At 45.9% G+C, this 13262-nt stretch overlaps 1 protein-coding gene across 1 annotated transcript in view; it reads left to right on the top strand.

The window, feature by feature from the left end:
* The window catches only part of MOCOS (molybdenum cofactor sulfurase), a 52075-nt gene that overhangs the window by 32292 nt on the left and 6521 nt on the right, over positions 1-13262 (top strand). The window contains exons 10-13 of the mRNA XM_021711122.1: positions 961-1039; positions 2642-2766; positions 8372-8477; positions 10666-10795. Of these exons, the coding sequence (XP_021566797.1) occupies positions 961-1039; positions 2642-2766; positions 8372-8477; positions 10666-10795 (440 nt within the window). The remainder of the gene's footprint in view (positions 1-960; positions 1040-2641; positions 2767-8371; positions 8478-10665; positions 10796-13262) is intronic.

The following is a 13262-nucleotide window of genomic DNA, read 5'->3' as shown; positions in this document are numbered from 1 at the left end:
CTCACCTCAGCCTCCCAAAGGCGCGGGATTACAGGCTGAGCCACCGAGCCCGGCTCTCGTATACTCTTATGAGAGTAAAATAATGGCCTTTCTTCTACCAAATGTTAAAATAATCTGAAAGGAGAGGAAATAGTGCCCGGGAAAGACAAAGAGTTTGTTCCTCTTCTGTTTTGGGAAATTCTGGGGGGACGTAAAGACCTGATCATCCAAGCTGAAAGTAAAGAGTTATCAACATTATGAATCATACGACGTCCTTTTACTTACATTCCTGTTATTTTCTTCACTCACCATAACAGGTATGCAGGATTTATTTTTTGCCTTGTTGATTTTTATTATGCACCATCTAACATGTCGTAAAGTGTAAGCCAGCCTCATCTGGTAGAGGTGTCCATGATGATAGAAATGTCCAATATCTAAGTTGTCTAGTTTGGCAGCCACCAGTCGTGTGGCCATTGAGCATTTGATATGTGGCTAGTGGGACAGCAGAACTGAATTTTAAATTTTATTTAATTTTAATGAATTTAAATAACTGCATGTAGCTGTGGCTACAATGGTGGACAGCACAGGTATAGAGAGCAATACACAACTATAGCACCTGATTTCAACCACCCTCAACATTTGGCCACATTTCCTTCAGATTCTCCTCCTCCTCTTCTTCCATCCTTCCCTCTGTCTCTTTCTCTCTCTGTCTCTTACACCACACCTGACTAAATTTTTGATTTTTTTATAGAGACGAGTTCTCACTATCTTTCCCAGGCTGGTCTCAAACACTTGGACTCAAGCAGTCCTCCTGCCTCATTCTCCCAAAGTGTGGGATTATAGGCATGAGCTATCGCGCCCAGCCTATATGTGTCTGTCTTCATGCCAGTACCTTGCTGTTCTGGTTACTATCGCTTTATAGTATATTTTGAAGTCAAGTAGTTGTCCTTGACATGTGTGTCTCTAACCTTTGTTCTTTAGGGATGGACCCTATAGAGGTGCCTCTTGATGAAAACAGTGAGCAGGCTCAGATTTGCCAAAGCAAAGTCTGTGCTGACAGGTGAGACTCTGAAGCAGGTGGAAATTTTGGCTCTGTTGCAGAATGGCACAGAGGGGAAGGAGAGTACTGCCCTGAGCCATCTGTCCACCACTGCCCCCTTGTCCAGTTTGCTTCCACTTACTTCCTCTCACACTCTGCTCTAACCACACTGAACTGTTGGTATTTTTCAAACCTCTTTTCTTAAGTCTTTGCACTTGCTGATCCCTTCGATAGTTCTTCCCACACAGGGCTCGTTCTCTTGGCTCAATAGTCTCCCTTCTGACAGTTTTACCTCTCTTCTCGTAAGCCCCCTCCTTCGATGGCCGCCTGACCACCTGCCTTCTCATTTCTTCTACTGGATTCCTCTCCTTCCCATTTATTGCTCCCAAAGTGTTATCTGTTCATTCATTTCTCTCTAGTCCCTGCCCCTGGAATGTGTGTGTTCCTCCCCGCAAAGTCTGGGCAGTGCTGGGTGCTGAGTGTGGGTGGGAAGGGAGGGTGAGGAGGGGGAACAGTCCGGAGGCCGCAGCAACAGTCCAGAGGCCACTCGGCTGGGAGGGAGAGACCTTATCCATGTTTTGAAAAGCCTGATTGTTGGGTGTTGGGTGTTAGGTGGTTGAAAGGGGTCAGGGGTCAAGTAGGAAGGTTAGCAAAGCACCTGTGTTAGCACCACGGGTGGGACAAAGTGGAGCCTTGGACCAGGGCCAGAGAGAAAATCAGGTGGGTGTCTGATATAGATTCCAGGAACAGAATCACCTGAACTAACCGATGGGATGGGTGAAAAGGCTGAGGGTGAGGGGGATCAAGATGTCCCTTAGGTTTCCAAAGTGTCACTTGCAGGCAGCAACTTATAAATTATGTACCATCCTGGAGGCCCAGGAGTTGAGCACACGCTGTGTCTTCCCACTGGGACTTGTACCAGTTCTGCCCATTTCAACATTCACTGTAGCACATTTTTAATTAAGGGCAATGGATTTGGGGTGAACAAAATTCTAGGGGATTCCAGAATTTTCAAACACCAGGTCAACAAATGCAGTATTTATATCTGTAACTTACAGGCATAGTGTAAGTTACAGATATAACCTACATATAACTATTAGTATACATAGTTATTAATTAATATTATCTATCTCTCTCTCTATCTAATGGGAACTTTGCTTGTGTATACAGTGTTCACTTTATAGACCAAATACGTCAGTCCACGTGACCTGGCTGTGAGAGGAAATATTTCCATCAGCCCATAGTGAAATGCTGGGGCACACTTCTGGGTTCAAGTGCTTCTAAAAGCAAAACGCCACTCTGGAAGATCTCGCGTTTTAAGCTTTGGGGTTCTCAGTGCTAATCATTAATAGAAAAAGGTCCTTTAGGAGAATTGTCTAAGGCTTTTTAATTGGATGGGAAACTTCCCACAAGCATCAGCTTACAGGTCTGCCCACACCTTGGAAATCTGCCAAACTTCCTGAGCACACTTGCCGTTATAGTCTGCCTTCTCCCAGGGCTCATGAAATGTTTCATTTTAATTTATTTTTATTTTGTAATCTAACTTTTTGCAGTTTATATTATTATTTAAAGAAATACTATATAACAGTTTATCAGTTCATCCTCTTTTTTTTTTTTGGACAGGGTAAAAACTTATAATTGTGGAGAAAAAATTTCAAGTTGGTTGTCAAAGTTTTTTGGCCGTCCCTGCCATCTGATCAAACAAAACTCCAACTTTCCAAGAAATGCAAAGAAGAAACATGGAAAAGGTATTACATTTTGGATTGGTTCTTTGAGTACAGAAACCCTGGCTTATCCTCGCACACATCAAAAGCAACTCATGAATTGGGCATGGTAGTAATCCCAGCACTTTGGGAGGCTGAGGCAGGACTGGTTGAACCCAGAAGTTTGAGGCCAGTCTGGGCAACATAGCAAGTCCTCATCTCTACAAAAAAATAAAAATTGGCCAGGCAAGGTGGCATGCACCTGTAGTCTCAGTTACTCAGGTGGCTGAGGTGGAAGGATCGCCTGAGTCCAGGATGTCAAGGCTGTGGTGAGCTGTGATCGTACCACTGCACTCCAGCCTGGGTGACAGAACGAGACCCTGCCTCAAAACAAACAAATAAATAAAAACATCTATGAAATGGACTAATGGAGCACCTTGCTTATGTATAGAAAGTGGGGATGGTCAGCCTTTGGCAGAAAGCTGTGGCGGTGGCCCCGAGTCAGCAGCACCTGTGGGCTCCAGTATCCCCTTAGGACACTTAACTTCACTTGATCATTCAGCCTCAGTCCTTTATATTTGGAAGCACAGTTAATTCTGTTTTATTAAATAAAACATTAATAGCTTGCTATGTTTTCAGCTCAAATCTGGAAGCAAAGAGGTTCTAGTTTTTAGCTCTGTCATCAAATAGTGGTGTGATCTTGGCAGATCCTTGAACCCCATGGTACCTCAATTTCTATAGATCTCAGCCACTTAGACTTTTAAAAGTTTTGACATTTTTTTTCCTGCCATAAGCTGTTGTCAGGGCAAAAGGGGCTGTGGAGAAGAAGGTTCTTTGAAAGTTAATAGTCTCATTTGTTGCCAAAGGATGCCAAACTTGGTAAAATATTTAAGATGGTTTATTCTGAGTCAAATGTGAGTGACCTTAGGCCTGTGGCACCCATTCCCAGGAAGTCCTAAGCATGTGTACCTGCCACGTAGCTCAGTTATATACATTTTAGGAGGACAGAAGTTACAAGAAATGATCTGTGGAACACAACTGCTTTCTCTCGCCACCAGTAGGAGTTGAGAGGCAGGGAACTGGGAAGAAAGACATTTATTTCTGATTTTGGAATTCAAGAAGTCAGAACTTAGCTCCTCTAAGTCTGCTCAGTTCCTTGGATTTTATAGCCCATGTTTATTTTAGTTTACTTTTTTTTTGAGTTGGAGTCTCACTCTGTCACCTAGGCTGGAAGTCAGTGGCACACTCACAGCCACTGCAGCCTTGACCTGCTGGGCTCAGATGATCCTTCCACTTCAGCCTTCCAAGTAGGTGGAACTACAGGCGCATGCCACCATGCCCAGCTATTTTTAAAATTTACTGTAGAGACTATGTCTTGCCACGTTGCCCAGGCTGGTCTTGAACTCGTGGGCTCAGGCAATCCTCTCGCCTCCATCTCCCAAGATGCTGGGATTATAGGTGTGAGCCACTGTGCCTGGCTCAGTCCATGTTTATAAGCACAAATGTTGAGGCTTGCTATGGATGAACATCACACTACGACATTTCAGAATGTTCCCATGACGTCTGCATCCTGTTACTCTGAGGTTCATTGCCTACACATTTCTGTATCACTCCGAACTTCATGCCTTTGTTATTAAAGACAAAGGAATGCTTTCCAGAGTTTAGTAACTTTTTAACAGGTTTCACAGAGTACATGGGAAAGAGCAGGTTAGCTTCTTTACCATTGTAAAAAACTATGAATCGCTGAAAACAAAATTAGCACTAAAATAGGTGTTGCCTTAATGCAAGCAAATCAGGCCTAAGATTATGCCGTTAATGATTACCTTTGGGTTTAGCAGGAAGCTAGATTTATATTGTAAGGAACCAAAGCTACTAATTCATGATTACATGAACATTGTAAAGGTTACAAATCATCCATCTAATTTTAACTAACCGATATTTGTTGTGCCTCTCAGAAATTCCTACAGACTCTGTGGACAATCTTTCCCGAGCTGGATGCCTGTCATCCATTAGACTAGCAAAGGGTTTGGACTGGGGTCTTCCTTATCATTAACTATAAATCGATACATGTGAGATTTACATTGGTTCGATCCAGGAAGGTAGGGTACCTCTAAGCAGGGGCTGGCAGGTTATAGGTGAATTCAAAATGTCCTGACAGTGAGCTGGAGTTACCTAAGGGATTTTGAAAGCAGTAAAGGAAGTGAGGAGCTTGAGGAAGCTCAAGGAGCTCAGGAAGTCAAGGTTTTTCATATATAGATGACTTCAGAGAGCATAGGTAAGTGTCTTAAAAGTTGCCCCGACTCAGGGAGTCCCCACAAGACCCTTTACGGGGTCATAAAATACTCTGATTTTCCTTCTTTATTTGCTAAGTGAAGCTACCATAGAGCCAGGCTGGAAAGTAAATCACATTTGGTAGTTAATACAGAGCCTTTCCCTCCAGGCCTCTGAGTTAGGGATTTGACAAGGTGCAGAAAAAAGGTCAAAGCTGAGTCCTCACAGATGTGCAAAAAAGATAATTTTCCTAGTACTGCTCAGATGTCACCTTCCCAGTGAAGCCTGGCCTGCATAATCTTTTTAGAACTGCAGCCCGTACCTGAACCTCTTTAGCAGCCTTCCCTGTTTTCTTCCTTCCTTCCTTTCTTTCTTTTCCTTTTCCTTTTTCTTTTCTTTTCTTTCTTTCCTTCCTTCCTTCCTTCCTTCCTTCCTTCCTTCCTTCCTTCCTTCCTTCCTTCCTTCCTTCCTTTCTTTCCCTTTCTTTTCTTTCTCTCTCCCTCTCTCTCTCTCTCTTTCTCTCCTCTCTCTCTCTCTCTTTTGAGTCAGAGTCTCACTCTGTCACCCAGGCTGGAGTGCAGTGGCACACTCCCAGCCACTGCAGCCTTGACCTGCTGGGTTCAGGAGATCTTTCTGCCTCAGTCTCCCAAGTAGCTGGAACCACAGGCGTGTGCCACCACATCCAGCTAACTTTTTAAAAATATATTTATTGTAGAGTTGAGGCCTCGCCAAGTTGTCCAGGGTAGTCTTGAACTCCTAGACTCGAAATCCTTTCGCCTCCGCCTCCTAAAATGCTAGGATCACAGGAGTGAGCCACTGTGCCCAGCTCCTATTTTATTTTTCTCTGTAGCTCTTTTCACATCCTTCCGACTACATATTTTACTCATTGATCTCATGTCCTGTGTTCTCTCTGCTAGGATATAAGCTTCATGAGGACGAGGATTGTTGTCTGTTTTCCTCAGTCCTGTCTCCCCATACTTTGAATAGCTCCTGGCACATAGTATTTACTCAATCAATGCTAGATGAATTAATGAATGGACTGTTGTTACGTTACTAGTTTGTTCAGGGATGACCTGGCCTAGAGATCAGCTCCAAGGAAACTGGTTTGTAAATCTGATAGCATTCCCATATGGTCAACATGCTACTCACATTTAAAAGTCAGTCTATTCATTCACCTAGCATTTTATTTCTTTTCTTTCCCTCCTTCAAGTTGTATTTCTTTTCTACTTCCTCAAAAGAATTTTATCTTAATGCTATATATTTTTTGCTTGGAAATCTTTCACTGATTACCCTATCATATTTCTATGAAATTAAAGTGTGTGTGTAAATTGAAATGTATACAGTTTTTTAAAAGTTTACTGTGGTTGTAAGACTCTAAGTGCTAGGAAATTTCTTCTGGATTGAATTCTTATCATAATTTTTACTAGTACACATTTGATCAATGCAATATAAGTGTGTTATACAATTTGGAAAAATGATTAAACATGAGAAAAGATTGCTGAAAATGAATCTCTTAATGAAATGGCAGGCCTGCCCGCCATGGGTCCCCATACCCATGAGTGAATGTCACTTAAAGCCAGAAGAGCGGGTGCTTGGCCTCGGGTTTCTTCTGAGACCCTTTCAGTCAACAAAGAGCTGGGGAAGAAAGGAGTTTGGCTGACACACTGTCACTCAGACCTTTCTTCTGAGGTCCGTGACCAAAGCACTGGGATCAGGATTAAAATGCCTTTTATCATGTGGCACTAGACAACTTAATTAGGCTCTGCAGTTTGGTAGAGAGCAAAGGATCGGTGTCCATTGGGCCTGGGAGATCACTCACCCAAGCTTTGGAGACTTTTATTTTCTCAGCACAGACCCCGGGGTTTTGAATGGGGCTTTTGTTTGCCAAGGTGGAAATGTGTAGCCCCCAGGGACCATGTGCCTTGGGAGACCTGTGGCCTTTCCTCTGAGAAGTGGGAGTAGGGTCTCTGTGGAGGGGCTGGGATCATGTGTCCCTTCTCTGGCCGGGCTATTTTAACAAAGAAGACATAGCGAAGTGAAGAATCTGGAAGGCGGCTCTTTTAGAAGTCTATGTTTCCATGTACTCCAGGTCTGCAGACCTGGTCAGAGCTCACTAGGCCCTGGCAGACCTTTTCATCAGCATCTTGAATAGTGTCAGTGTTGGTGGGCCCACTACAGGGAGACAGAAGCTGGTGATGGGCCACCAGCTGTTCTGAACACACCTGATGTTTTCTTTCAGTTGGTTTTTTCCCTTTGAGTAGTTTTGTTTTGTTTTGTTTTTTGAGTTGAGGTCTTATTTCGTCACCCAGGCTGGATTTTAGTGGCTTGATCACAGCTCACTGCAGCCTTGACCTCCTGAGCTTAGGCAATCCTTCCAATTCGGCCTCATGGGTAGCTGGGACTACAGGTATGTGCCACCATGCTTGGCTAATTGTCTGGCTAATTTTTTTGCGCATATGTGTTTTTGTTTTTGTTTTGGTAGAGATGGGGTCTTGCTATGTTGCTCAGGTTGGTCTTAAACTTCTGGGCTCACACAATCCTCCTGTCTCAGTCTTCCAAAGTGCTGATATTACAGGTGTGAGCCATCATGCCTGGCCCCTTTCAGTAGTTTTTGATTGTCTATTATTTCTTTCTAAAGTCAGTGTCTTGCACTTGTGCAAGAGCAAATAGCTGTTACCTGATTCGATTCAGAAGATCTGGGACCTATGGCCCTCACCAAGGCCCTCTGCCCTGCCCTGTTCTGGGAAATATTTCCCCTCATCTCTCCCAGCCCATCTCTCTTCCTCTAAATCTTGTTTCAAAGGCTTCTTTGGTGGAACAATTTCACCTCAGCATTTTCTTATTATTTTTTCCCAGATTATCTTAAACAGAGTATCTAGGAGCTCATTTTTTCCCCTTGTTTGTGAGAGGTTTGAGCCACGTGTAGAACATTCTTATTATTGCCAGGGTACTCATTTATTTTTTCCTTGTAGAAACAATCTCTACCTTTAAAAGAATGCAAGTCCAGCCGGGCTCGGTGGCTCAGCCTGTAATCCCGCGCCTTTGGGAGGCTGAGGTGAGTGGATTGCCTGAGCCCACGGGTTCGAGACCCGCCTGGGCAGCAAGACCTCATCTTTACATAAATCAAAAAATCAGCCGGGCGTGGTAGCACATGCCTGTAATTCCGGCTACTCGGAAGGCTGAGGTGGAAGGATCACCGGAGCCCAGCAGGTCGAGGCTGTGGTGGCCGGGAGCGGCCACTGCACTCCAGTCTGGGCGACAGAGTGAGACTCCAACTCAAAAAAAAAAAAAAAAAAAAAAAAGAATGCAAGTCCATGGAAACATGATTCATTTGTATTCCAAGAAAGCAACTTTCTTCTGAATGTTCCATCCTTTCCAGATCAATCTCCTGTCATGACAGCCACCCTCTCCCTGGTAAATGAGGCGCAGTATCTGCTGATAAACACCTCAAGTGTTCTGGAACTTTACCAGCAATTAAACGCCAGGTAAGGCCTGTTCCCTCAGGAATGGCAGATGAGCATGACTGGTGGGCACCCATCTGGGGAAGAAGATTCAAGAGTGTGGAGACTGGCCCCCTTCGTTTACAGATGAGAACTGAAGCCTGAGAAGTTAGCAAGCCCTTTCAGCCAGCTCCCACTAATCCTTTTGAGGGGTCTCTTTTATCTTCCAATGATCCTTTTTGATGTTTTCAAGATGATTAGTGGAGAATTCCTAGCTCTTTCTCTCTCGCTCTTTTTTTTTTTTTTTTTAGTCAGGGTCTCATTCTGTCACCCAGGCTGGAGTGCAGTGGTATAATCACAGTTTACTGCAACCTCCTAGGCTCAGGCAATCCTCCTGCCTCAGCCTCCTGAATAGCTGGGACTACAGGCCTATGCCACCATGTTCAGCTAATTTTTTAATTTTTTTGTAGAGATGAGGTCTCTCTATGTAGCCCAGGTTGGTCTCAAACTCCTGGTCTCAAGCAATCCTCTGCCTCCACCTCTGCTTCCCAAAGTGCTGGGATTACAGGCTTGAACCACCATGCCTGGCTATCATTCTCTTTCTTTTCTTTTTTTTGAGTTGGGGTCTCATTCTGTCACCCAGGTTGGAGTGCAGTGGCACACTCATGGCCACCCCAGTGTTGACCGGCTGGGCTCCAGCGAGCCTTCTGCCTCAGCCTTCCAAGTAGCCAGAACTACAGGCACGCACTATCACGCCCGGCTAATTATTTCTTGTCAAGTTGCCCAGGCTGCTCAGGCAATCCTCTCACCTTGGCCTCCCAAAGTGCTGGAATTACAGGCTGAGCCACCAAGCCCGGCCTGTCTCTCCATTTCTTAACACTTGCTTTAACTGACTTGCCAACAACTTGATCCAATTTCATTGCCTATCCTCCTGTCATCTGCTGTCCCCTTCGGAACCCTGCCCTACTTCACACAGTCATTTTGGGGACTGAGAAACAAGAATTGTTAGGATAGCTTTTGAGTTCTAACTGCAGGCATGCTTTATTTGCGAAATGCACTGACAGAAGCGAGGCTCCTGGCCTGCTCACTCCCCCAGAGCTCTCCCAAGGGCAGAGTACCAGGAGGGCTCCAGAAAGGGTCATGCCTGGACCAACCCCCTCATTGTTCTTTGGAGCAGACTGAAGTTCCCAGGGAGTTGGGTGATGAGGGGAATCACCCAGCTGCCAAGCCAGATCGTGGCTGGGATGGGCTCCTCATTCTAGGTCCCCAGGCCAGGGCGAGGTGATCACCCCTGTGAAGAGTCACCCCATGACTCCCATGTGCCACGTGGCCGTGGGTGCACACGTGCACACTTGCAAACACGTGCAAATACAACTTAGTACAAATGACCAAGGGCCCCTTCTCTGCCTTTGTAGTCTGTTATTGGTAATTATTGGTTTAGTCATTGGTGAAAACACACAACAGCCTTCCCAGCTTGCTGTGCTTTGGAGCAGAAGCATGACGCAGCTGTGTGGCTCCTGGGAATTCATTGAGTTCTCCTGCCACCGAGGGTCCCTCCTCCTCAGATGCCCAGAGCCCTGGAGAGGGTGGGTCTCCTGTGGCATTCTAAGGTTCTTGGTGTGGAGAGATGGGAGGTGGGACAGGCTTCCTGCAACCCTGGTTCCTGCCAGGAGGAGCTGAGTTCTCCACCAGCTGGTTTTGAGCAGGGCTGACCTGCCAGGCAGACAGTCTAAGGTCAGAGGAACAGCCCCATGCCTAGAACAGGGCAAGGGTCCCTGGGGCCCCTGCTCAGGGTTTCTCTTGCTCTATTTGCAAATTTGAGGAACTCTGTCACACACATGCTGACCACAATAGCTTTTGGACATAAAACATCATCCCCTTTTACAAAGCACAGAGGGAGAGTTTAGAACCTGGAGATTAAATCCAGACTTGAAGGGTTTGAGGACTGGGACAGATGACGAAACCGCGGTCCTCAGAGTTGGTGGGAGCTGCATGCAGTTAGTGGCTCTGGTGGGCCTCTCCCTGAAGCGGGGACCCCCTCCCAGGGGAGGCCGTGATGTCTGTTTAGCAGATGGATGTCTCATGGGAGAGGTTTGTTCTGCCCGTCCAGGCCTCAGGCCAGAGTGGAGCTGGTGAAGCCAGGCATCTCGTGGCAGGCACATTTGGCTTACTCCAGCAGTGTGATGACCTTCCGCTCGCCCTGCACTCACCCTTTTTGGTGTGTCTTAAACAGTGATGAGAATGAATCATTCCCAATGAAAGATCTCATCTTGCGTTTTCGTGCCAATATTGTTACCAATGGAACAAGGGCCTTTGAAGAAGAGAAGTGGGATGAGGTTTCAATTGGTTCCCTGCATTTCCAGGTACGTTCTCGAAAGTTCTATTATCCATCCTCAAAGGTTGTCCATGAAGGTTGACCTCAACCTCAGAGTGGCAGGTGGGACTCCCTCCCTGTCCTCGTTTTCTTACCCACAAAATCGCTGCAGGAGAATATGTGACCTCGTTGTTTTGGGATACCCATGGGATGATCCATCCTTTACTCCCCAAGAAGGTGGCAGCAGTCATTTCACATGAGGAGTGGGGGTTGTGCCCCATTGGAGGGCTCAGCACTGCTTCTCTGCTGTTGTGATGTCTGGGCTTTGACATGTTTTCTTGGAACGCCTATGTCCATAAGAACGTCACCCTCCCGAAACTTGTTGGGCTTCCTGATAGTCTGGAGCTCATGGAGGGTGGCCTAGGAGCCAGGTGGGGCCTCTGTGCCCATTGCCAACCCCTTCTGTCTTTGCTGGTGACTAGGGAGGAGACTGTCAGAGGTAAAGGCACCAGGATGTCCTTTCTCTCCTGCGCTGGGCTCCTCAAACCTGTGGACCTCAACAATGTGAGAAAGAAAAACCTTGGGCTAAAAATCTGTCCTCGTCACATGGTTAACAAGGCCCTATGAGATCTGCCCTCTCTGCCTCTGTCATTGTGACCTTCTCTCTATTTCTAAGCAAGCCACCCTTCCTGCCCCGGAGGCTTTGCCCTTGCTGTCCCTTCTGCCTGGCATGTTGATCCAGGGTCTCAGCTCAGATGTTACCTCCTTGGAAAGGATGTCCCTGACCTGTCTGTCACACAGTCCTGCTCTGTAGGGTGCCTGCTTATTCCTTCAGTGCACCCAAGTGTGGGGACCAAATCTCTTTTTTTCCCTCTAGGGCCTAGAACAGCCCTGGTCCCGAGTCAGTGCTCAGCAAGTCACTGTCAAGGGAATAAAGGGACAGGAGAGATCAGGACTAGCTGGGGACAGGAGGATGGTTGCCCACAGAGAACATGCTCAGCTCTTCAGTGGGGGCTGAGGTTGTTTTTATAATACAGGTTGGGTATCTTAAATTCAAAATCTGAAATCCAAAATGCTCCCAAATCTAAATTTTTTTTTCTTTTGAGTTAGAGTCTTACTCTGTCACCCAGGCTGGAGTGCAAAGTTATGATTATGGCTACCACAACCTTAACCTGCTGGACTCAGGTGATCCTTCCACCTCAACCTTCCAAGTAGCTGGAACTAGCATGTGCCATCATGCCTGGCTAATTTTTTGATTTTATAGAGATGAGATCTTGCCAAGTTGCCCAGGTTTTCTTTGTACTGGTGTTTGTACTGTTGCCTCAAAAACAAAACAAAACAAAAAAAACCCCAAATCTGAGACACTCATGGTTCCAAGAGTCTGTATAAGGGATGCTCAACCTGCAGGTGTGTGATCAGCCACTGGTGTAAGCTGCCGATAACTGGCTACCTTGTATCCAGGCTCCGCACTCAGAAGGAACAGTAAATAATCATTTCAACATTTATTGAAGAATCTTCAAGGTCTAGGGTAGAGGAGTTGAATTGCACAGCACAATGCAATATCCCAATGATCTTTTTACCCACCTAACTCCTCAGGCATCCTCTGACACTGACAGCTGCTTCTCCTGGAGAAATGATCTCTTTTCTCTCCCATATTCTCTCCCAGAAGCCTGGCCCTGGCACCTGCCCTCTTGTCATTTCCTCATCTCTTCACCCTTACGTTTCTCTTCCTTATTTTCTGTGGCTGTGTCTCTGCCACATTTTATTTCTATATTTATTTATTTAGAGTCAGGATCTCACTCTGTCACCCAGGCTGGAGTGCAGTGGCACATTCGTGGCTCACTGCAGCCTCTAACTCCAGGGCTCAGGGGATCTTTCTGCCTCAGTCTCCCGTGTAGCTGTGACTACAGGTGCATGCCACCATGCCAGCCTAATTTTTTAATTTTTCTGTGGAGACAAGGTCTTGCTATGTTGCCCAGGCTGCTCTCAAACTCCTGTCCTCAAGTGATCCTCCTGCCTCAACCTTCCAAAGTGCTGGGATTGCAAGCATAAGCCACCATGCCTGGCCTTTCTGCCACATTTTAAAAACACCTGCTCTTACGTTTTCTATCTGGCACAAAGTGAACACTACATATAGATTATTGAATGGGCGGAAAGAAGGAAGGAGGAAAAAAGAACAGAGAGAAGCAGGGGAAGAGAGCTAGATTAGACTGAGATCAGGAGCAAAAACTTACCTGGCAACAGTAGCACCTGTGTTGCCCTAGGGACCCAGGGATGTAAATACAAGAAGGATTCTTTAAGGAGCCTTTCTGAGGTGACTTAGCATGCTTTGTTTTTTTTTAGGTCACCTTTCATAATAAACCACAACTACTAAAAGTTAATAGACATGCCCTTTGACCCAATTATTTCACTTGTAGAAATTCATCCCATTAAGAAACACTCATGCCGGGCTTGGTGGCTCAGCCTGTAATCCTGCGCTTTGGGAGGCTGAGGTGAGTGGATTGCCTAAGCCCGCG

Source organism: Carlito syrichta, unplaced genomic scaffold, assembly GCF_000164805.1.
Source record: "Carlito syrichta isolate Samal-C Ts95f unplaced genomic scaffold, Tarsius_syrichta-2.0.1 Scaffold301868, whole genome shotgun sequence".
Lineage (NCBI taxonomy): Eukaryota > Metazoa > Chordata > Mammalia > Primates > Tarsiidae > Carlito > Carlito syrichta.
The sequence above is the reverse complement of the archived record's forward strand: the minus strand, read 5'-3'. Positions and strand labels throughout refer to the sequence as shown.